Below are 23,053 nucleotides of genomic sequence, written 5' to 3'. Positions count from 1 at the left end.
AAGCTCCCTGTGCACCGGTTCCCAAGCCAAGTGACCCGAGTGGACCTTGGCTAAGCCAGTCTCCCGCCCTCTGACCCTCACCACAGCCTCTCCGTGGAGCCATCCAGCTGTCTGAAGGCCCGTGGCAGGGCCCTCATGACCTTCAGAGGCAGCCCACGGTCCCACATCCAGAGGTCCAGGCATCTCGTCTATTCCATGTGCAGGCTCTCAGACGAGAGGGGACGTTGATCCTGCTCCTTGTCCTGTACTCCCGGTTCAAAGGGGTGGGTTCGCCTCAGGAAACACACCAAGATGGGAAAGAAAAGCAGGACGGGAACAGTGGCGGCGGTGGCCACACCCTGAGCACTCATGGCCCAAAGCACACGGGGGTGGGAGGTGGGAACCTCACATTTCTCTGAACACTGACGAGCTGGCTGGCGGGCAGCCCTGGCTTGCCACAGAAGACATGGGGGCTTGAGGAGTTGAGGCTTTGGGGGGAAAAAAGAGTCCCTAACTAGTCGGTTCCCATTACTAAAGTGAAACGTCACACCAGGAATCCTTAGTATCATCCCTCCGCGTAACCTACCTTTCCAGTTCGGTCCTAACACCTCCAGGCTGATCCCGAGACCTGTGGCCAAGCTTCCAGGACTCCAAAGACCGGTGTATAAGGGCCCAGCACAAATCACACAGACGTTTGAATTTTTCCTTTTATTCTCATTCGCATTCTTTGAGGCATAGCTTTGCTTCAGCAAGAAGGATACCAAAGACGGGAGGGATGCCTGGGAGGTGGGGCGGCCCTCCCTCCCCACCTCTGCCAGGCTTCAGTGAGGACACAGGCGTCAGCGGGGAGCAGTTCAGGTTGGCACTGTGGAGGTCAGGCCCGCTCAGCCGGCTTCCCTGGGAAGGCGCGGCCTCCGCTCTCCGGCCGGACCCAGCAGCAGCTAGTCGGACAGCCCTGCCTCTAGGCAAGGTGGGCAGCACAGGGAACCTTGGCTCCCCCAGCAGCGGAAGGGGGCTCTCCCAGGGGCCTCTCTGCCCAAAGAGAAAAATGGCCCGGTTGGAGGGAGAGGGGCCTTCCCCTGAGGTAGGAGGTGGGCAGCACGCCAGACTGAGCTCCTGTTCCAGGCTAGAGGGGAGAGCTCAACAAGCCAACTAGACACGCAGGTGACATCGGGAGACGCGGCCTTTAAATCAGCCCCAAAGCTGCAATCCGGGGGTACCAGGTGACTCCGGCCCCTGGGGGACAAAACAAACACGTCGTATTTACCGTCCAGCACCAGAAGCCTCGAGATGCCTGCAGCTGGCACCCGAGGAAAGCGCTAACTCACCCTCTCGACAGAAAAACGGAGCTGCCTTTATCCCCTGCCTAGGACAGCAGAAGCCGCGTTCTGTCAGTGCGTTCACTGCTGGTGACGACGGACCGAGCCCAAGGTCCTAGGGTCGGCCCGAGGGCTGACGGGGCGGGAGAGGCCGGCTGCCCCAGAGGCCCGGGCTTGGGGCTCCCCGGACTGCTGCCCGGGACATGCTAACCCCGCGGACTTAGAGCACCCTCCTCTATTCTGGCTAAAGCAAGAGAAAAAGTGCTCTCCAAATTCCTGGAGGGGAGGCGCACACAGCTCACCAGCATCAGCACGAGTGCCGGCCGCCCTGTCCCCACCCATCTAGAGCAGACACTCGGGGGCCTGCAGGCCGCTGTAGAGCGCGAAGCCGATGTCGTCAATCTCCTCCTCACGCAGGCCGCTCAAGAGGTTCACGCCGGGGTTGAAGTGGCAGGGCAGGCTGGCCCGCTCCAGGCTGTCGATGAGCGACTCCAGGGCCTGCAGGAAGCGCTCCCCCAGGGCCGCCTCGGCCCAGTCCACCTCCTCCTCCCCCAGGCGCAGAACCACCTGGGTCAGATGGCAGCGGTCCAGCCGCCCCAGGGCCGGGTGGCCGCGGCAGACCCCGCACAGCAGCCGCAGCAGCCGTCGGCGGGTCCCGGCATCACGCTCGTCCAGGGCCCGCAGCCTGGCGGCCTCTGCAGGGTACAGGTCCTGCAGCCAGAGGTTCCCGGCCAGCCCCTCCAGGGGCCAGGCCAGAAGGAGGCGGTCTTTGGCGTCGGCACCGGTGACCGCCAGGAGCACGGCGACGGTGAGCTCGAGGCGCTCGTGCTGCACGTCGAGCAGCAGCTCCTCCGAGGCCACGCTGGGCCGGATCAGGCACCCGAGGAGGCCGCCGATGGCCGGCCAGTTGACGGAGGAGGCCAGGGCCTTGCGGAGCAGCTCCAGCAGGACCCGGGAGGAGAGGTAGCCGCCCACCAGGAAGCGGTCCCAGGGGCTGCTCCCGCGGGGACGGAACTCAAGCTGAGTCCTGCGCACGGCCCAGCAGCGAGGGTCCCTGGCCACGGTGTCCACGCCGGGCACCAGGCCCCACAGGCCCACCTCCAGCACCAGGGGAACCAGGAGGCGCACGCGGCTGGCGGCCCCCCCCTGGAGCCCGTCATAGAGCGGCCCGCCGGGCACAAGGGCCCCGAAGGGCAGTTCTGGGAATTTGTTCCGCAAGTAGGCCTGCAGCTCAAGGGCGATGTCACCGGCCAGCTGCTTGGCCAGAGCCACGTGGGCCTCTGGGATGGTCACGTGGTCCCGCTCGAACACCAGCAGCTTCTCCTGAAACGTCAGGCACAGCGGTGCTGGGGAGCTCGGCTGAGGCAACGGCTGAGGCTCGGTGTCTGAGGGCCCCTCTGCAGAATGAAGGGGTCAGGGACTGTGTCAGAAGACCCCGCGAAGAGCCAAGAGGACTCTACCCAATTACCAGCCGTGTGATATCCTGGGTCTCGTCTTCTTCGCCTGTGAAACAATCACCTGAGAGGGCACTTAAGCTCAAGTCCTCACGCACAGGGAGCACGTGGTGACAAATTCTCACTGCCCCAGATCCCCCGCACCCTAAAACAGCTTCATGTAGAAATGGAAAACAGGTTACTGGCCTCAGTTTCCCCACCTGGGGCCCCCCCGCCGTCGTAACGCTGCTGCCATGCTCTGGTACCACCCTCCCAGTCGCGTCTTGGTGGCCGGAGCCTTGACGCCACCCAGGAGGTTAGCAGGGCAGAGAAATACGCCACCATTAATCATGCAGGGAGACGGCACCCTGGAGGAGCAGGGACTTGCACGGGTCACACAGGGCAGTCGAGGCGGAGTCTGGGTTGCATCTCCCAAATGTGACCACCAGAGGGGGACCTACCCAGGTTTGGGGGGAAGGGGTGCCGCTCACCGGGGGCAGATGGCAAGGGGGCGGGGAGCGATGCTGGCTGGCTGAGGGCAGCAGGTGGGGTCCGGGGCTGCAGGCGTGGCGTGGTCTTGAGTAGGGTCAGTTCCTTCCAGCTCTCCTCCAGGCATGTGGTGTCCCCTTTGGCATCATCCTCGTCTCGAGGGCTGGTGGCCCTGTCGATGAGCTGCAGGCCGAGTGACAAGGATCAGAGCATCTGAAGCCTGGGCAGCCGTGCCAAAGCCGGCGGCAAAGCCAAGGTTGCCGGGGTAGAGAAGCAGGTCCCAGCTGTGGGCTGTCCCCACCACCCTCTGGGGCCCCACTGCAGGGAGAAGGACAGCGGTCCCCAGCTATAAGTGGCTCAGCCTGGCCTTACCCGCTTCACAGCCAAGGTAGCAATTCCCAGCACAGCGGCCCCACCAACGCCCAGCACCAGGCGGGCATTGGCCAGGAGGAAGTCCACAGTGCTGCCCAGGACCTCGTCACGCTGCCTCCCCCGTTTCTGGGAGAACTCTGCCATGGTCTGTCTGCCTGTAAAAGAGCGGGGTGCAGGGAGAGCTAGATGGGGGCGGCCAGGCTGGCAGTGGGACAGACCCCATCCTGCTGGGGTCGCTGAGAGTAGAGCCCATGAGAGGCGATCGTGGGAACTTCTCAGGAGAAAGGGTTTCTTGGGAGGAGATGGGGAGCTGCCCGAACCCTCCTCCCCCAAACCTGCAAACAGCTCACCCAGCCTCTGGACAGGGAAGGTCACAGAGGCCTGAAACTTGTAGCAGGTCAGAGAAGGAGGCCCATCTTCTCCATCCCACCCTCAAGGACCCCCTGCATCACCTCAGACCGCGAGGTGGGTCTTATCATCACGACCGCCATCTTAGAGAGAAACAGGCTGCCAGACCACACGGAGCGGTGTGGACTCGGACCCACGACTGCAAAGCTTCCTGACTCTTGCCCACCCCCAGCGTCCAATCGGTCTCCGGGGGCCTATGGCCAGGTCCTAGAGGCTGCTTCATCCTGGTTCTTAACAAGGGCTGGGCAGAGCAGGAGGAAACCGAGGCCTAAAGACACAGCTGGGGTCCCAGGCAGGCTGCTCTGGAGGGTCCCTCAAGCCTTTGAGGGAACCTCAGTGAAGCTCAGGGGGCCTCAATTACCACCCCCCCCCCCCCAGATCTCAACAGGGTAATAGAGGTATCAAATCAAAGGTTGGGAGGAATGAGATGGCCCAGGCTGCCCAGGGAGGGCAGCAGACACTCGTCAACAGGTAGGTGCCAGTCAAGGTTGAAGACCCAGTCGTGGGGACAAGCAAGCAAGGTTTCTCTAAAGACCCCAAATAGAACTGGCTTAGTGCATCTCTGGGCCCCTCAGGTTTAGAATAATAACGGGGGGTGGGTGGGGCGGTGGCCGCTGTCCTCAGAGGCTGGGAGCCCAAGCAACAGAGAGAGAGGAGGGTCTGAAGCCCCAGCTTTGTTCACCTGTAAAATGGCACAGGCAGTGGTGAGGAAGGATTCACAAGCGAGGAGCCCAGAACTGTAGCGTTGGTTAGGGCCGGGCACTTGGGAAGCAGAGGCAGAGATCCTTCCCAGACCCAGGCCACCAAGCCCCAGCCTCAGGTTCTTCCAGGGGAAATCCTGCCCTCAGGCCCTGAGAGCTGAGGGGGTGTGTGACCAAAGCACAAGCTCACATACCAGGCAGTACCTGACCAGGCAGAACCGTCTTCTGTGCAGATGCCTGAGCAGATGACCATGGGCCCAGAGCCATCTTGGGCACCAAGGACTTCTGCCCTCCCTGCTCAGCTGTGGGTGCCCACGGCTCAGTTGCCAGGTGACCAGATGCCTAGAGCAGCTAAAGCCTGAATCACTTCGAGACTCAGCCCCAACACCGCCCCCAATTTGGCCAGACTAAAAATAGGACAAGAGGGCTCTGGGGCCTGGGTTGGTCAAAGGCTAGGGTGATGACCCACCAAGGCCCTGAAGCCATTTTTAGTCTCCTTATCTGTGATCAATATTGTCACCCGTTTCCAGAGGAACCAAGAATCAACTCACAAACTGTAAAGCGCTTTAAATACCTCCTATCTAAAGTGGACTCGGATCGCACAGGCCCCAGACAGAAGCCTTCCAACTCCCCGAAGGGGGAGGGGGCGCGGGTGGTTAAAAATAACCGGACTCTGGGCTTCCGGGCCCCACAGCGCTCTGAGATGCCTCCCGTCTTGCCCTTCCTCCGCCACACCTGCTACCCAGGGCAGGGGCTGAGCGGGCCGCGCAGCAGACCCTAGTGGGCCTGCCACGGCCCCTTTCACCGGGATGGCACCCAGGCCCTGAGAAATGCTGAGCGGTACGCTAGACGTCATGGGGCGGAGTCGACATTCGAACCCCAGCCTGGGGCCCAGAGCCCTTCCCTCGTTCCCGGTCCTTGACCAGGGGCCCCGGCGGAGACCACGCCCCCGACCTGCGTCCGACGCACGCTCCACGCCCGGGACTGGGTGACCGGGGTCGACCCGTCACACTCCGGCTGTACGTGCGTCGCGGCTTCAGCACAGCGACCGGAGGACACAGCGAGTCTGCTCGGGCCCCTGAGCCCGGACCCGCCTGGGAATGGAACTTGGAGGACCCGGGAACCGAACACCGAGGCCCAGTGCACTGCCGCTGACCTCCAACGCTTGCAGACAAGCAAGCCCTGGCTCCAATCGGAGCGCTCGAGGCCCCGCCCACGTTCGAAAATACTGCGCAGTTTAGCCAATGATACGTAGGCCACGCCCCCTCCGGCAATCGCCCTCCCTCTTGGGCGGGACTCTTGGACGCACTCTGGATTTAAAGGCGCAGGGCCGAGTTCCCCCCCTCCCCACCCCCCCCGCCCCCACTCGAGACCCGGCGGTGTGGTGGTGGTCATTAGAGTTCAGAATGTTCATTAGAGTTCATTAGAGGCAGTCCCAAAGGCCCGTTGTGAAGGCGTGTGTGCTTGCATGTGAGGCAGCGGTGTGGAGAAAGATATCTGAGCTTACGTTCTCTCCCGGGCCTGCAAACAGGTGTTACCTGGTCCCAAGGCCCGCTTGCCTGACCCTTTAAATCACCTCTGAGGGCGCCTCGGTGGCTTCGTTATTTTATCTGTTGGTCTGCTGGGCACACAGTGTGACTCAGGAGGCTACCCATGCCACCTGTTCCGTGTGACCTTGTGCGGTCCACTTTTCCATTCTGGCCTCAGTTTGCTCTCCTGTAAAATGGGCATTCAAGGCCGCCTCCTCTCCTGCAAAGGATGATTATGCATATAACCTGTGGCTCCCTCGGCATTTATTTATTGGGGACCCACTATGTGCCGGCTGGTGGGGGAGTAAGGAAATAGATAAGGGTAGGTGTTGACTCTAAGTGGGAATAATAATAATGTGCCACTTACTGAGTGCCTGCTGTATGCTCCAAGCTACAGTTTATTTGTTCCTGAAGACAACCTTAGGAAGCATTTCACAGGTGAGAAAACTGAGGCCAGGAGCAGGCCTGGGGTTTTCCTTGAGTCCTAGGTCCCAAGGACCCAGGCGTCATGCTACCATTGGTCGCCATGCAGGGCCCAGTGCGGGGATAGAAGCTCCCAGGTCTCTGCGTCCCTGGGGCCTCGGTCTATAATCTCTCCAGAGGTCATGGCCAACACCAGCTGATGCAGCAGCCCAAGGGACAGTGCCTGGACCTGCAGGGCCTGTGACACCCCTCCCCCCACCATAGGTCGCTGGAATTTAGCCTGGGGGTTATGAAGCCTTCGGGAGCACAGGGGGAGCCCGGACTTTTCGAGGCCTCTCGGGTTAGCGAACAGACGGGGAAACTAAGGCCCAGAGAGGTCTAACGCAGAGTGGGCGGGCCCGGCGCTTCCCCGCGGCGCGCCGCGTGCGCGGGCAGGCGAGGGGCGCGGCCCGGGCTCCGCCTGCCCGCGGGCCCGGGCGGGGGCGGGTTAAAAGGGCGGAGCCAGCGTTGGCCCAGCCCGCGGCTCGCCCCGCTGCTCCCCGCGCCCGGTACGGCCCCGCAGCAAGAGCGGCGCCATGGAGGCCACCGGGGTGCTGCCGTTCGTGCGCGGCGTGGACCTCAGCGGCAACGACTTCAAGGTGAGCCGGCCGGGCGTGGGGCCGGGCCTCCCTCCAGGCCGTCTCTTCCGCCCGGGCCCGCGCCGGTCTCTGCTTCCTGTCCCGCCCGCCTCCGGGCCCCGCGCCGCCCAGGACTGAGGACGGCCCGGGGTGGGGCTCCCCCCGGGCCTCGGGACCTTGCCGGGAACGGACCCCCGACGCCTCAGCTCAGGGCCCGCACGGGAAGAGCGAGGCCGGCCTGGGCCTGACGGACGCTTGGGGGCGGAGTCACGCCGGGGAGTGGTCTGGGGGCCCCCACCCCGCGTCCCAGACCCGGCGTCTGGGCCCCGCCAGGGCCGGAGAGTGGCCTGGGGGGCTGCGAGCCTCCGCTCCCGCCTCCCCGGCCCTCCTTCCCCGCCCCTCTGAGGTCATACGCCCAAGCCAGGCCCTGACTCATGGCCGGCTACCGGCTGTCTGTCGGCTGGCTGTCGGGGGCGGGTCTGGAGCACACTCATCACTGCCCTGTCCCTGCCACCGCCACCCCATCCTGTGTGGTCTTGGGCAAGTCACTTCCCCTCTCAGAGTCTGGGTTTTGTCATCCGGTGAAGGGACTGTAATGTAGACGCATGGATTAGTTGGTGTGGAGACTGTCAGGCTGATGTGCAAGGCCTTGGGGTGGCTGCTGTCTGAGCAGCTACTGGACTGGTAGACTAGGGCCTCGAGGAACTGGAGCCCAGCCTTCCAGCCAGTTGCTGGGTGAGGCGGTTCTAGAGGGTCCAGAATGAGGTGGGCAGTGCTGGTGACCAGAGGAGTGGGAGGAAGAGCTGGCCCAGCACAGGAGGGGTCAGTGAGCAAGCAGACTGACGCTGGGGTCAGTGTCGTGTCAGCCTGGATCTTCGGCACTGGGGGGGCCCAGGCTTTGACTAAGGTTGGGTTAGACCAGGGCTGAGGAGGCTGGCGGGTCCTTCCTGCATTTACCCACATGTGCACATACCTTTGACCCAGGGCCCAGGCGGCCACACCACTTTCCTCAGTCCCCATCCCTAGTGTCCTCACCTGAGGTCTCCATTGTCCTCTCCAGACTGGGAGAGTCTGAGTCACCAACTGAGAATGTGGCTCTAGGGGAATGGGGACACCAGCCGAGGGCGCTGAAGGCACGTGATGCCTCAGACTGCCTGCCATAAAGGCTAGGGGTACTGAGGCAGGCATTCGAATGTGGGGAACGAAGACATGAACAAGGCCTTGCACAGGGGGTTGGACCTTGGCAATGGCTTGTATGCCGATGGCAGGTTGGGGCACAGTCAGGGCCTTGTTGGAGCCTTAGGAGTCCCCCCATCTCTGGCGGCCTAGGTAGGGCCTGGAATGGCAGGCAAAGGCATTTGAGCCAAGCTAACCACACAACTGAGCACTGGGATGTCCCCTGGAACAAGCCAGTTCCGTCCTGGCCCTTTGAGGGCTCAGAATCCAACAAGAGATCTTAGGCCAATAGCCATCCTGATAATTAGTCGGTCCTAACACTTTTATCATGAGGAGCTCTCATTAGCCCTGTTACATTGATGAGGAAGTTGAGGCACAGAGTGGCAAAGTGACTTGTCCAGGGTCACACAGCTGGTGAGAGGTGGCTCTGTTGCTCTCCCAAGGCTCCCATGCAAACGGGGGGACACAGAGGGTGGTGGAGCAGGGGCGCCCGTCATCCCAATCAGTCTCACCATGACACATACCCCAGGGCGGCTACTTCCCTGAGAATGTCAAGGCCATGACCAGTCTGCGATGGCTGAAGCTGAACCGCACGGGCCTCTGCTACCTCCCAGAGGAGTTGGCAGCCCTGCAGAAGCTGGTAAGGGGCTTTGGGCAGTCAGGGAGGGTCCCTGTGGATTGGGCTGGGCCAGGTGGGCAAGCCTGCACAGAAGGCAGTCGACATAGAGGAAGATGCTGACAGCCATGAGATGGAGTGAGCACCCTGTGTTGGGAGGTATGCAAGAAAAGGCCGCCATGGGAGGGAGGGAGGGTGGGAGGCTGCAAGAGGTGGGCTGAACGTGTGTGGCTGAGGACCCCCTGGATGGTACAAGGTTCTGGTGGCAGTAGGGGGACTCTGTAGACACCTTACCCACACTGCTGAGCCTCTGCTCCCCCGTCCTGGCCCAGGAGCACTTGTCTGTGAGTCACAACAACCTGACCACGCTTCACGGGGAGCTGTCCAGCCTGCCGTCACTGAGGGTGAGTGCTGCCAGAGGCCATTGAGCTTGGGGGCTGGGGCCCGAGTCCAGCCAGTGGCGTGAGGGCAGGGCCAGACCCCAGGCTGGACCGGCACCTCTGCCTATCCTGTGTCAGACTCGGGGACCTGTTCCTAAAGGGGAAAGGACGTCGTAATCCGCTACGTTAAGTAATGCATGGGGGGAAGAAATGTAAAAAACCCAAACTCCCACCCATTTTAGACAAATACAGTGAGAACAGTTGATACCAGCCAAGCACTGTTCCAACTCTTCCCTAATGGGTTTTTTTTCATATCGTCCTGACCTTCGCCAAGTTCACAGATGCAGACACTTGGCCACAGAGCCAGGTCACTTGCCCGAGGCTGAGGTCACTCGGCCAGGCAGGGGGAGAGCTGGGGTAGAGTGCGGTTTGGTCAGAGCGGTCCTCTCGCCCCTCTGCTCTCCGTGGAGCCTCTGACGTCCCAGAACATCAGGTCCCCATCCAGACCCTTCGGGCCTCGGTGAGGGTTTTTTCTGTCCAAGGCCAGAGCCCTGAGCTGTTAAGAGCACAGCCTCTGGACTTGGGCTGCCTGAGTTCTAATCTGGGCCCTGCCACTTCCTGGCTGCATGACCTTGGACGAGGCCCCTTCCGTATTCTGGGGAGGGTTCCGTGGGTGACGCTGGGAAGGGGCAGTGTGGTGCTGCACAGACACGAAGGCTGAAGGAGAATTGGTCGCAGCCGGGTTGTGGCGTCGCGGCACAGTTCTCTGGCCTGTTCTCTCTCCCCCTCAGACTTTCTCTGCATGTCTGTAGATGAGGCTTCAGCCCCGAGAAGAGGAAAACAGACTTGCTCTCAGTCCACACTCTGATTTCTCTTTGGTCCAGCCCCCTTCCTCTGCCCTAGACACTCTGCCTCAGAGCTACGCATTTATCTCGCCCTCTGGACTTGGGAAGAAGAGGGATTGTTCAGTCAAAAGGGTTCCCTGAACATGCTGTACTGGTCTCCAGGGCACATTTGAGCTGGGCTTTGAGGCGTGCATAGGAGCTCATCAAGGGGGGCTAGGAAGAACTCTCCAGGGAAGGGACTATGAGCAAAAGTCAGGGTGGGACGGCACTTGAGCCTGGCCTCTGGTGGGTTTCCTGGGGAGGCGTCCTTCCCTGATCTCTCTGCTGCTTCCTGGGGGTGGAAGCCAGGAATCATGGACTCTCATGGTGTATCCCCAGGCCATCGTGGCTCGAGCCAACAGCCTGAAGAATTCCGGAGTCCCCGATGACATCTTCAAGCTGGATGATCTCTCGGTTCTGGTCAGTGGCTACCCACCCACCTGGCGCCTGTGTTGGCCCACCAGTCAGTTCTCCTCTGTTAGAGTGGTCTCCTCAGCCGCTGTTACACCGTTTTATAGATGGAGAAACTGAGGCTTTAGAGTGCCTTGCCTGAGCTCATTCACGGAGTCAGATCCCTAACCTGGGCACCCTTCCTCTCGGGGTTCTGACTGTCTGCTTTTGGCCCCGAAAGCTCCTCAGCCACTCCTTCCTCAGTCCCCCATCTGACCCCCAAGGCTGGCCCTAACACCCCTGACCTGGCCTCGCCCGTTTCTACACAGGACTTGAGCTACAACCAGCTGACGGAATGCCCACGGGAGCTGGAGAACGCCAAGAACATGCTGGTGCTGAACCTCAGCCATAACAGGTGCCTGTCGGCTGGGGTGGGGGGCAGAGTCTGGGGGGGACTGCAACACGGGGTTGCATCCATCCAGGAGGGGTACGTCTGGCCCTGACGGCCCCTGCCTGCCCCACCCCCACCCACCCGCAGCATCGACACCATCCCCAACCAGCTCTTCATCAACCTCACCGACCTGCTGTACCTGGACCTCAGTGAGAACCGTCTAGAAAGCTTGCCCCCACAGATGCGCCGCCTGGTGCACCTGCAGACGCTGGTGCTCAACGGGAACCCGCTGCTGCACGCACAGCTCCGGTGGGCGCCTCCTCAGACCACGCCCCACCCCCGAACCCACCCTGGGGAATCTGGCCTTGTCCCTCAACTCCCCCGTAGCCCTGGCCCTTCCTGCTTCGGGCCCCCACCACATCCCTGCCCCTCCTGTGTGGGCTGGGCCCCTCAGGCCCCATCTTTCCTAAGTATCGGGTCCTACCTCAGTCCTGAGTCCTGTCTACCCCACCCTACAGCCGCCCTTGACCTCGTCTTCTGAGACCCTCTCAGCCCCGTGCGCTTGGGCCTGCCCCCGGCCTGACCACCCACGTCTCCCTGCAGGCAGCTCCCAGCTCTGACGGCCCTGCAGACCCTGCACCTGAGGAACACCCAGCGCACCCAGAGCAACCTCCCCACCAGCCTGGAGGGCCTGAGCAACCTCGCAGGTTGGCAGTCCCTGGGTGATCTCGGGCTCTCGTCCCCTCCGGTCCCTTGCTTCCTTGCTCCCTTATGGAGGAAGGAAGGGATAGATCCTGCTTGTCTGCCCACCTGCCGGAGGGCAAAGGACGCGGTTATGTTAATGAGTAGTTCTTTCCTTACCGTGACAGCTAGTGGTAACACCAAATTATGAGCACTGGCTTTTTTTTTTTTTTTTTTCTTTTAATTTACATCCAAGTTAGCTAGCTTATAGTGCAACAGTGATTTCAGGAGTAGATTCCTTAGTGCCCCTTACCCATTTAGCCCATCCCCCCCTCCCACAACCTCTCCACTAACCCTCTGTTTGTTCTCTGTATGTAAGAGTCTCTTATGTTTTGTTCCCCTCCCTGTTTTTATATTATTTTTCCTTCCCTTTCCCTATGTTCATCTGTTTTGTTTCTTAAAAGTCCTCATATGAGTGAAGTCCTATGATATTTGTCTTTCTCCGACTAATTTCGCTTAGCAAAATACCCTCTGTTTCCATCCACATTGTTGCAAATGGCAAGATTGCATTCTTTTTGATTGCCGAGTAATATTCCATTCTATATATATACTGCATCTTCTTTATCCATTCATCCGTCAATGGACATCTGGGCTCTTTCCATACTTTGGCTATTGTCGATAGCGCTGCTGTAAACATCGGGGTGCATGTGTCCCTTGAATCAGCATTTTTGTATCCTTTGGATAAATACCTAGTAGTGCAATTGCTGGGTCACAGGTAGTTCTATTTTTAGTTTTTTGACCAACCTCCATACTGTTTTCCAGAGTGGCCCCACCAGTTCTCATTCCCACCAGCAATGCAAAGGAGATCCTCTCTCTCCGCATCCTCGCCAACATCTGTTGTTGCCCGAGTTGTTAATGTTTGCCATTCTGACAGGTGTGAGGTGGTATCTCAGTGTGGTTTTGATTTGTATTTCCCTGATGATGAGTGATGTTGAGTATTTTTTCATGTGTCGGTTGGCCATCTGGATGTCTTTGGAGAAGTGTCTATTCGTGTCTTTTGCCCATTTCTTTGCTGGGTTATTTGTTTTTTGGGTGTTGAGTTTGATAAGTTCTTTATAGATTTTGGATACTAACTCTTTATCTGATATGTCATTTGCAAATATCTTCTCCCATCCCGTCAGTTGCCTTTTAGTTTTGCTGATTGTTTCCTTTGCTGTGCAGAAGCTTTGTATCTTGATGTGGTCCCAATAGTTCAGTTTTGCTTTTGTTTCCCTTGCCTCCGGAGATGTGTTGAGTAAGAAGTTGCTGCGGCCAAGGTCAAAGAGGTTGTTGCCTGTTTTCTCCTCGAGCATTTCGATGGCTTCCTGTCTTACATTTAAGTCTCTCATCCATTTTGGGTTTATTTTTGTGTGTGGTGTTAAGAAAGTGGTCCAGGTTCATTCTCCTGCATGTCGCTGTCCAGTTTTCCCGACGCCACTTGCTGAAGAGACTGTCTTTATTCCATCGGATATTCTTTCCTGCTTTGTCAACTATCCATTGGATATTAGTCGGCCATACATTTGTGGGTCCATTTTTGGGTTCTCTGTTCTGTTCCATTGATCTGAGTGTCTGTTTTTGTGCCAGTAACAAGCACTGGCTTTATGGCTAGACTCAGCAGTATGAGGAAGTCTTTCCACATGGAGAAACTGAGGCCCAGAGAGATTAAGTCACTGGCTTCAGGCCGCAGAGCCTGGAGGCAGTGGAGGTGGGGCTCATATTAGGGCTGGCTGCCCCTGGAGCGGGCTGCGGGGGCCCCAGCTGATGCACCCCACTCCACACTCCAGACGTGGACCTCTCCTGCAACGACCTGACGCGGGTGCCCGAGTGCCTGTACACCCTCCCCAGCCTGCGCCGCCTCAACCTCAGCAGCAACCAGATCTCGGAGCTGTCCCTGTGCATTGACCAGTGGGTGCACGTGGAGACCTTGAACCTGTCCCGCAACCAGCTGACCTCACTGCCCGTACGTCCGGGCCTAGGGTGGGGAGAGGGAAGGCCGCCCCGGCTCCCGCCCCTGACTCCCGCCCCCCGCCCGTGTCTCCCCTCTAGTCAGCCATCTGCAAACTGACCAAGCTGAAGAAGCTGTACCTGAACTCCAACAAGCTGGATTTCGATGGGCTGCCCTCGGGCATCGGCAAGCTGGCCAACCTAGAGGAGTTCATGGCCGCCAACAACAACCTGGAGCTGATCCCCGAAAGCCTCTGCAGGTGCCGGGGCGAGTGGGGGCGGGGAGACTTATGGCATAGAAAACCCCAGATCCGTAGTCAGAACCCCCCCTGCAATCTCTGCCCATCATGCAACACGGATGGGTTAACTTGGCTTTGTGGGTCAAGACCCACGTCCTGTGCCAGCATGAGTTTGGTCTGTCTCCTTCTGGAGGTCACTGTGTCCACTGGCATGGCCTCCTCAACACTCTGAGAAGTCCTTCAGGCAGAGAACAGAGGACCCCTCAGCAGCTTCCAAGCTAATTTGAGGACAGAGTATGGTTTGGCTTTTTTTTTTTTTTAAGTATATTTGTTTATTTTTCAAGAGAGAGGAAGAGAGCACAAGTAGGGGAGAGGGCAGAGAGGGAGAGAGAATCCCAAACAGGTCCCGTGCTGTCAGTGTGGAGCCTGATGTGGGGCTCCGTCTCACAAACCGTGAGGTCATGACCTGAGCTGAAATCAAGAGCCAGACGCTTCACTGACTGAGCCACCCACGTGTCTCCGAGAATGATTTTTAGTGTCCTGTTGGTCACGTGCAGGAGCCTTTAACTCTGCAGAGGGCCTCTTTGAAAACTGCTGTTGCGTAGAAGCCACTAGAAGATCTTCCCCGTCACGTAGCTTGAGGAGACTCCAGTCCCACTTGCTTTAGCCTTTCCTGCCTCTCTCGGCCTGTTTAAACCCAGTGGTTTCGTAACTAGCTGGGCTACTCAGTGCCTCTGGTCTCACCCGGCTCCCCGTCTCTGGGTCCTGGAAGTTTCCCTGCCTCCCCCGCAACCTCCTCTGTCACCTCCCTGAGGCTCCGGCTCTGTCCTCACAGGTGCACAAAGCTGAGGAAACTCGTCCTGAACAAGAACCGCCTGGTGACCCTCCCAGAGGCCATCCACTTCTTGACGGAGATCGAGGTCTGGGCGGGCCGGGGCCAGTGCCAAGAGGGGCCTGATGGGGAGGGCGGAGGTGCAGACAGACACCCCCTCAGGAAAGAGCGCACAAAGCAGTGTCACTGGGGTGGGGACACCCAGCAGAGGCCCCCTGGAGCGGCGGCAGGGCCACAGTTGGGAGAAGGTGAACCGCATCCCCGTGTCCGTCCGTCCCGTGCTGGATGGCATCGTTTTAGCCCCGTGACCAGCCTGCAAGGTCCCGTTTCACAGATGGGAAAGCCAAAGCCCGCGAGGGGCGGCCGCAGAGCTGGGATGAGAAAGAACCCCAGCCCCCGCCCTGGACCTCTCAGCACTAGCGGCTGCCGAGAGCGACAGACGGGGGTGGGCGTGACGGGGCGGTAGATCTCAGGCCCACCACCTCTGCTCACCCCGCGAGGCAGGTCCTGGACGTGCGGGAGAACCCCAGCCTGGTCATGCCTCCCAAGCCCGCTGACCGTGCTGCCGAGTGGTACAACATCGACTTCTCGCTGCAGAACCAGCTGCGGCTGGCAGGTGCCTCCCCTGCCACGGTGGCTGCGGCAGCAGCTGGTAAGCAGAGGAGGTCGGGCTGGTCTGGGAGCCGGGGGCATGCTTCTGCCGGCCTCAGCTTATCCATCTGCAAATTGGGTGGGACACACATAGCTTCTGGATCCTGCGAGATGGGGCTGGCCCCTGGTTGGCTGGGTGCCCGAGGGCCCAGCTATTTACTCCTCCCCTAAGCAGTAAGTGGGCCCAAGGACCCCCTGGCTCGCAAGATGCGGCTGCGGAGGCGCAAGGACTCAGCCCAGGATGACCAGGCTAAGCAGGTGCTGAAGGGCATGTCGGACGTGGCCCAGGAGAAGAACAAAAAACAGGAGGTAAGCCAGGTCAGGGGCTGGGAGGGGACAGGTGTCCCTGGGCTCTTCTCAAGACAGACTGTGTGACCCAGGCCAAGAGGGAGAGTGGGTCCCGGGTAGAGAGGACAACCCATGCAAAGGCCCTGAGGTGGGTAGCAAATAGAGATCTGCCTGAGTGACCGTGACGAGGCAAGCCATGCCTTGTGACCGTGACCCCAGGAAAGTACTGACGCGCGAGCCCCTGGGGGCAAGGCACGGCGCTGGGACCAGAGCCTGGAGAAGCCGCGCCTTGACTACTCTGAGTTCTTCACGGAGGACGTGGGCCAGCTGCCGGGCCTCACCATCTGGCAGATCGAGAACTTCGTGCCTGTGCTGGTGGAGGAAGCCTTCCATGGCAAGTTCTATGAGGCTGACTGCTACATTGTACTCAAGGTGAGAGTTGGGCGTGTTGTTGGGGGTTAGGACCCCCCCCCCCCCCCCCCCCCCGGTAACCTTATCTTAGATGGCTCAGGGCCCCCAGCTCCACAGTTTTGTTCCTTGAGGCAAGCTGGGAGGGGGAGGGCTTTGCAGAGCAGGTGGGGTGGGGATGTCCTAGGCAGAGGTGTGACAGCTCAGCCCACCGTGGGAGTGGGGAGTCTGTGGCCGCTAGAGGGGCCTTTGGGGGGTGAGCTGGGAAGCCAGGACACCTTGGCCAGGGCTGACACCGCCTATGCTGCCCGCCGCCCCCCACCAGACCTTTCTGGATGACAGTGGCTCACTGAACTGGGAGATCTACTACTGGATCGGCGGGGAGTCCACGCTGGACAAGAAGGCCTGCTCTGCCATCCATGCCGTGAACCTGCGTAACTATCTTGGTGCCGAGTGTCGCACCGTGCGGGAGGAGATGGGCGATGAGAGCGAGGAGTTCCTGCAGGTGCCAGCCAGCCAGAGGGCGGGGCCTTGGGGGGGTGGGGCCGGGAAGTGGGCGCGGCCAAAGGCTGAGGGCGGGCCAAGACCTCTGGCTCACACTGCCGACCCAGAGGTGTTAGGGGTGGAGACCGAAGGCAGTCAGGGGAACTGGGTGAGGCCAGAGGTGGGGAGCCTGGGCCTGAGGCCAAGAGAGAGGCGGGGAGCTGGGACCGATAGCGCCAAGGAGGCGGGGCCACGCGCAGGACCCTGAGTCAGAGAGCAGGGTTAGCAAGCTGTGCTGTCCTTTCGGCCAGCTGGCTACGTGGAGATGCCCATACACACGACGCTTTACTCCGCTCTCTTCCGTGAACCTGCTTGGTCCTGTATCCTGACACGCGCGTATCTAGACATGCTGTGTGCGGCTAAACCTTAACAAGAGTGAACGCACCATGAACACATAGTTTTGTAGCTGGTAACGTTGAAATAACGAGTTTACGTTTATAGACACAGATCTTGTTCTTCTTTGTTGTTGTTTTGTTGAACTTCATCACGGATCTGTGGCACTTGATGCAGGGACGGGCAACTCTGCCCCCCTGACAGGAAGTATTTGAAGGAGGGCCGGGGGGCCGGGGGGGATAGCTCAGTGACAAGGGACCACACCCTCACACACACAGGTGTTTGACAACGACATCTCCTACATCGAGGGAGGAACAGCCAGTGGCTTCTACACTGTGGAGGACACACACTACGTCACCAGGTGAGGGGGTGTGTGGGTAGGTGGCACTAACCTGGACTCAGCTGGGAAGGGTTGGGGGAGAGGGTGTTAGGGCTAAATCGGCCCCTTCGTGTCCCTACCTCCCACCCCCTGGTCACTCTCGCTCTGCTGCCAGGATGTACCGTGTGTATGGGAAAAAGAACATCAAGTTGGAACCTGTACCTCTCAAGGGGGCCTCCCTGGACCCAAGGTAGGCACCCATGACCTGAGGTGGGAGTGCTTGAGCCCAGACCTCCTCCCCACTAGTGGGGGGCAGATTTGGGTTTTAGAAGAAGAGGCCTTCCAGCAATCCTTTTGACCCCTGTCTTACCGAGTTTCGTGGTACCCACAAGGGGGATAAACCCCATAAGGAGGGATTGGGGCCGGGTCTAGGGCATGAGGGCAGTTGCTGCCCACGTTCTGCCCCTCCCATCCAGGTTTGTTTTCCTGCTGGATCGAGGGCTGGACATTTACGTGTGGCGGGGGGCCCAGGCCACACTGAGTAGCACCACCAAGGCCAGGTACGAGGACTACGCCCTGCTGGGACATGGTGGGGAGTCTTCTGCAAAGACCGACTGCCACCTCTAAGAAGGGGTACAGGACTCACCAAGGGCTTTGCACACCACTCCCCCTCCAGGCTCTTTGCAGAGAAAATTAACAAGAACGAGCGAAAAGGGAAGGCAGAGATCACACTGCTGGTACAAGGTCAGGAGTCCCCAGAGTTCTGGGAGGCGCTGGGCGGGGAGCCCTCTGAGATCAAGAAGCATGTGCCTGATGACTTCTGGCCACCTCAGCCCAAGCTGTATAAGGTGAGCTGTGGTGCTGGGTGCAGGGCTGGCCTGACTTCCTGAGCCTCGCACCACTGTGGTGACTGTGGACTTGGGTGGGGAGAGGGTGCCACCTTCTGGACAGGAAATAGCCAGAGCAAAGGTCTAGAGGCTCTGAGTGAGGCCGTGAGAAACAGTGTTAGGGTGTGTGTTTCCAGGAAGGTGGGGCTAGAGAGAGGCTGCAAAGTGCCTGGCTTCCAGGGCTGAGAACCTGGCCTTAATTCTGCAGGTGACAGGAAGCCCGTGGGGGTTTTGCAAGCAAGAAAAGGACGAGTTAGAAGATTAGAAAAGACAATAAGGACCTGGAGAGGGTTGGCAGGGAAAGCACCATTTAAAAGCCCTTCCACTGATAGAATGCCCTTAAAACACTGGTGGAGGGAGGAAACTAAGGTCCAAAGAGGAGCAGGCAATGGTCCTGAGCACCCACAACAGGGCAGAGGCCAGACTCCAAAGCAGGGGGCTGCTGGTGGGTTGGGCTCCTTCCCCCAGACCCTTCCCTGCCACGCCCACCTGTTCATCCTGCCAGGTGGGCTTGGGCCTGGGCTATCTGGAGCTGCCACAGATCAACTACAAGCTCTCTGTGGAACATAAGACACGTCCCAAGGTGGAACTGATGCCGAGGATGCGGCTGGTAAGACACACAGAGGGAGGAGGGCGAGGGAGCCAGGACCCCTCCGTGGTGGTGGCGCATCAGCATTGACCTCCAGCCTTTGCCCCGCAGCTGCAGAGCCTGCTGGACACGCGCTGCGTGTACATCCTGGACTGTTGGTCGGACGTGTTCATCTGGCTGGGCCGCAAGTCCCCGCGCCTGGTGCGCGCCGCCGCCCTCAAGCTGGGCCAGGAGCTGTGCGGGATGTTGCACAGGCCGCGGCACGCCACCGTCAGCCGCAGCCTGGAGGGCACGGAGGCGCAGGTGCGTGTGTACCTCTCGGGCGGCCTCTTACCGGCTATCCTGCCAGGCCCCGCCCCTCCGGCCACCAGGCCCCGCCTTCATTTCTAGACCACACCCCGCTTTTCCGGACCCCGCCCCCAAGCCACCCGACCTCTGCCTTAACCGCATCAGACCCCCACTCCAGCTGGTGTTGTCATCCCTTTGGCAGGTGTTCAAGGCCAAGTTCAAGAACTGGGACGACGTGTTGACAGTGGACTACACGCGCAACGCAGAGGCCGTGCTGCAGGGCCCGGGACTCACCGGGAAAGTGAAGCGCGACGCGGAGAAGAAAGAGCAGATGAAGGCTGACCTCACCGCGCTGTTCCTGCCCAGGCAGCCGCCCATGGCACTGGCGGAGGTGGGGGCGGGGCCCCGGGGGCGGGGCGGGGGAGGACTTGGCCCAGGACCTGCCCTGCCCGGTGGTGACTGGCGGCCGTGGCCTGCAGGCCGAGCAGCTGATGGAGGAGTGGAACGAGGACCTGGACGGCATGGAGGGTTTTGTGCTCGAGGGCAAGAAGTTCGCGAGGCTGCCGGAGGAGGAGTTTGGCCACTTCTACACGCAGGACTGCTACGTCTTCCTCTGCAGGTGCCAACGCGGCGCGCCTCGGTCACCCGGCCCCTCCCCTGGGGCTAGGGGCCTCGAGCCCCCGCCCACCGCTCTCTGACTCCCCACCCCCATACCCCCCAGGTACTGGGTCCCCGTGGAGTACGAGGAGGAGGAGGAGAAGAAGGAAGAGAAGGAGGAGGAGAAAGCAGGGGCGGAGGGCAAAGAAGGCGAGGAAGCAGCGGCTGAGGCAGAGGAGAAGCAGCCGGAGGAGGACTTCCAGTGCATCGTGTACTTCTGGCAGGGCCGGGAAGCCTCCAACATGGGCTGGCTCACCTTCACCTTCAGCCTGCAGAAGAAGTTCGAGAGCCTCTTCCCCGGCAAGCTAGAGGTAGGTCTGTCAGCCCACCCCAGCTCCAGCCACCCCCCCCCCCACCCCCGCACCTCCTGAGAGGGACTCAGACCCAGGGGAGGCTTGGCCTGAGGGGCGGGGGGGGGGGGGGTCCAAGGAGCTGCCCTTAACATCTCCACACCCCCAGGTGGTCCGCATGACACAGCAGCAGGAGAACCCCAAGTTCCTGTCCCATTTCAAGAGAAAGTTCATCATCCACCGTGGCAAGAGGAAGGCGGCTCAGGGTGCCCTGCAGCCCAGCCTTTACCAGATTCGCACCAATGGCAGCGCCCTCTGCACCCGGTGCCTGGCCCGGGCAGGGGGAGGGGGGCGCCGGGGGTGGGACTAGGAGCACATGGTGGGCAGACGGGGGCCAGTGGCCAGCCGCACCTCCCTGCTGACCCCTCCCACTCCCCAGGTGCATCCAGATCAACACAGACTCCAGCCTCCTCAACTCCGAGTTCTGCTTTATCCTCAAGGTGGGTTGTGGGTGCGGCCAGCACTGTGGCTCAGGGTGGTGGGTTGTAGGCGGGACCTGACTTGAACCCCCTGCACGCTTCCCCAGGTTCCCTTTGAGAGCGAGGACAACCAGGGCATCGTATACGCGTGGGTGGGCCGGGCTGCGGACCCGGACGAGGCCAAGCTTGCGGAAGATATCCTGAACACCATGTTTGACGCCTCCTATAGCAAGCAGGTGACCAGGGCGGGTGGCAGGTGGGCAGGCGGTCGTGTGAGGGCCGACAGGGGACCTGGGCCAGACAGACGCTTTCCCCACAGGTCATCAACGAAGGTGAGGAGCCCGAGAACTTTTTTTGGGTGGGCATCGGGGCACAGAAGCCTTATGATGGTGACGCCGAATACATGAAGCACACTCGGCTCTTCCGGTGAGGCCAGAGCCCATACCTCTCCCCGCGCTCCCTCCTCAGTCCTGGCAGGCTCCTGCGACCCTCAGCCTCTCCCTGACCCTTGACTTCCAGGTGCTCCAATGAGAAGGGCTACTTCGCCGTGACCGAGAAGTGCTCTGATTTCTGCCAAGATGACCTGGCGGATGATGATATCATGCTGCTAGACAATGGCCAAGAAGTGAGCCCCCTGCCCCCCCGCCCATTCAAGGGGCCTACCCGCTGGTAGATGGGAACCCGGGGCTGGAATGGGGGGGTACTCTCAGGTCCCGTGAGACCACCTGTCCTGCTGTCCCCACAGGTCTACATGTGGGTGGGGACCCAGACGAGCCAGGTGGAGATCAAGCTGAGTCTGAAGGCCTGCCAGGTGAGTCGGTGGTGGGGAGGGCCGGGGCTGGGCCTGGTGGTCCCGGTGCACCGCCCAAGACTCACGCCTTCTCCTGTCGGTCAGGTGTACATCCAGCACATGCGATCCAAGGAGCACGAGAAGACCCGCCGCCTGCGCCTGGTCCGTAAGGGCAACGAGCAGCACGCCTTCACTCGCTGCTTCCACGCCTGGAGCACCTTCCGCGAGGCCCTGGCCTAGGGTGGCCATCACCTGCCTGCAGTGCCCCCGCCGCGACCCCACGCCAGGGCGAGGAAGGGCCTCTGTCCGTCCACTGCCTGCCAGCAGAGGCAGCCCCCGCTCCAGCCACCACCCCCAGCGCCACGGTCCCCAGCGCCACAGTCCCAGCAGCACCGACGGGGAGACCCTGACCGGTGCCCTCAGGCGTCTGGGCACCTGGAGTCCCTCCCTCCTGAGCTCCTGTGTGACGCCTCCTCCCCACCAGGGATAAAGCAGGTGTGGCTGCCTTTTAAGAGATATTAAATGCTTTTATTTTCAATATTAAAAATCAGTATTTTTAATATTAAAACAGCGCTAATTTTAACAAAATGACAGGAAAAAAACCCCAAGGTACAATCTACAGGGAAATCCATCCTGACCGACCTCCCCGCTCCCCGCCCTCGTACACACACACACACACACACACACACACGCACGCTCGCACACGCACACACACACCCTGACTGGGCCCCCAGTCCTGGGTGCCCGGCAGAACTCCCAGTCGTATATATGCGCACATCACAGACTTGGGGGGGGGGGGGGGAGTGGTGGGTGCTGGCCCAGGAGCAAGTACCAAAATAGTTTTAGAAATGCCTGTCCAGCCCGGCACAGGCGTTAGAAAAATATTCTTTGCAAAGGCAGTGGGGAAGGACGGTGTGCAGAGTGGGAGGTGGCATGGGGCTTGCCAGGCCCAGCAGTCCTCGCCCTGTAGCGCCTGGCTTCCAGATGGCTAACTGCCTACTGGAGCGGCCAAGGTGAATCTACCCCAGAGGCTCTGGGCTGAGTCCCGGGCCCACACCCCCCCCATACCGCACTGGGGCAGAGGTGGGCAGGTCCCTCTGGAGGCTGTAGGTTAGCAGGTGTGGGTCTATGCGGAGGGGCCAGGGGTCCTGGATCCCAGCTCCCAGAAGGGCAGTGGGTAGCCAAGCAGTTCTGGCCTTCCTGGTAAAGGAAGAGAAGAGGGGTCAGAGAAAGCCAGGGAGCCGAAAAGTGTAAACGGCCTGGCTGCAGAAGTGCCACCGTGCCCCCTCTAGGGCAGGCAAAAGGGCCACCCCACCCATTCAGGAGCAAGGGTCTTGCAGGGACAGCCAGAGGTGGGCTTGCTGACTCTGACCACTGACCACGCTGGGCCCACTGAGGCCCAGGGCGTGGTCAGGGAGGAGGCAGCAGTAACCCCGGCAGCAGATGAAGAGGGAGCTTGGGGGTGGGGGTCTCTGCCCGGCGTAGGGCCAGGCTGCGTGGGTAGGGGCACCGGGCAGCGAATAGGTTGGGCAGACCTCTGGGCCCCAGATCTGGGCTCCAGATCCAGGCCCCGCTCACCAGGCTCACCTGGCAGGACCCCACCACAAGAGCCTGAGTGATCATCTCTGCAAAATGGGCTGGCCACACCGGCCCCTGAGCCCCGAGCTGCCACCACCTCTAAGTGGTTTG

The 23,053-nt window shown here is 60.5% G+C and overlaps 3 protein-coding genes across 7 annotated transcripts in view; 1 reads left to right on the top strand and 2 right to left on the bottom strand.

The window, feature by feature from the left end:
- Positions 1–668: 668 nt before the first annotated feature.
- On the bottom strand, positions 669–5,900 carry MIEF2 (mitochondrial elongation factor 2). Of its 3 annotated transcripts, XM_019413293.2 has the most exons (6): positions 5,656–5,900; positions 4,683–4,858; positions 3,593–3,747; positions 3,223–3,403; positions 1,601–2,695; positions 669–1,215 (listed from the first exon to the last, which is right to left on the bottom strand). In XM_019413293.2, exons 3-5 carry the CDS (start codon positions 3,734–3,736, stop codon positions 1,641–1,643), a joined length of 1,380 nt encoding a protein of 459 aa, XP_019268838.1. In that variant the 5' UTR covers positions 3,737–3,747; positions 4,683–4,858; positions 5,656–5,900; the 3' UTR covers positions 669–1,215; positions 1,601–1,640. The 3 variants fall into 3 exon arrangements, 2 of the variants coding, with proteins under 2 accessions (XP_019268838.1, XP_019268837.1); XM_019413292.2 differs by lacking the exon at positions 4,683–4,858; XR_002071074.2 differs by lacking the exons at positions 4,683–4,858; positions 5,656–5,900 and having other exon boundaries at positions 1,308–2,695.
- A 1,256-nt stretch (positions 5,901–7,156) lies between these two features.
- FLII (FLII actin remodeling protein) lies at positions 7,157–21,902 on the top strand. 2 transcript variants are annotated; one of them, XM_053893500.1, is made up of 30 exons: positions 7,157–7,291; positions 8,976–9,086; positions 9,395–9,466; positions 10,666–10,746; positions 11,046–11,131; positions 11,255–11,416; positions 11,711–11,814; positions 13,612–13,787; positions 13,874–14,031; positions 14,846–14,930; positions 15,347–15,494; positions 15,669–15,802; positions 16,001–16,213; positions 16,515–16,694; positions 17,344–17,426; positions 17,560–17,634; positions 17,861–17,944; positions 18,061–18,232; positions 18,777–18,881; positions 18,972–19,163; positions 19,351–19,539; positions 19,628–19,767; positions 19,870–20,116; positions 20,265–20,419; positions 20,535–20,595; positions 20,682–20,810; positions 20,894–21,000; positions 21,094–21,199; positions 21,320–21,385; positions 21,470–21,902. In XM_053893500.1, the coding sequence occupies exons 1-30, from the start codon at positions 7,229–7,231 to the stop codon at positions 21,602–21,604; spliced, it is 3,819 nt and encodes a 1,272-aa protein (XP_053749475.1). In that variant the 5' UTR covers positions 7,157–7,228; the 3' UTR covers positions 21,605–21,902. The 2 variants fall into 2 exon arrangements, with proteins under 2 accessions (XP_053749475.1, XP_053749474.1); XM_053893499.1 differs by having other exon boundaries at positions 15,666–15,802.
- LLGL1 (LLGL scribble cell polarity complex component 1) overlaps positions 21,871–23,053 on the bottom strand; it is a 17,712-nt gene continuing 16,529 nt past the window's right edge. For both annotated transcript variants that reach the window (XM_053893501.1, XM_053893502.1), the window contains exon 23: positions 21,871–22,564. The gene's annotated coding sequence lies outside the window, so the exon portion shown is untranslated. The remainder of the gene's footprint in view (positions 22,565–23,053) is intronic.

The sequence above is a fragment of the Panthera pardus genome, unplaced genomic scaffold, assembly GCF_024362965.1.
Source record: "Panthera pardus isolate Hobbes unplaced genomic scaffold, ASM2436296v1 HiC_scaffold_3, whole genome shotgun sequence".
NCBI classification, from domain to species: Eukaryota; Metazoa; Chordata; class Mammalia; order Carnivora; family Felidae; genus Panthera; species Panthera pardus.
The sequence above is the reverse complement of the archived record's forward strand: the minus strand, read 5'-3'. Positions and strand labels throughout refer to the sequence as shown.

Bases quoted from the DNA above. Each gene is read 5' to 3' on its own strand.
- MIEF2 (XM_019413293.2), bottom strand. From the start codon at position 3,736: ATGGCAGAGTTCTCCCAGAAACGGGGGAGGCAGCGTGACGAGGTCCTG. The intron at 3,404-3,592 runs GTAAGGCCAGGC...CTCGGCCTGCAG, and splicing joins CTACCTTGGCTGTGAAGCGG to CTCATCGACAGGGCCACCAG. The intron at 2,696-3,222 runs GTGAGCGGCACC...TTCATTCTGCAG, and splicing joins CCCCTTGCCATCTGCCCCCG to AGGGGCCCTCAGACACCGAG.
- FLII (XM_053893499.1), top strand. From the start codon at position 7,229: ATGGAGGCCACCGGGGTGCTGCCGTTCGTGCGCGGCGTGGACCTCAGC. The intron at 13,788-13,873 runs GTACGTCCGGGC...TCTCCCCTCTAG, and splicing joins ACCAGCTGACCTCACTGCCC to TCAGCCATCTGCAAACTGAC. The intron at 20,811-20,893 runs GTGACCAGGGCG...CTTTCCCCACAG, and splicing joins ACGCCTCCTATAGCAAGCAG to GTCATCAACGAAGGTGAGGA.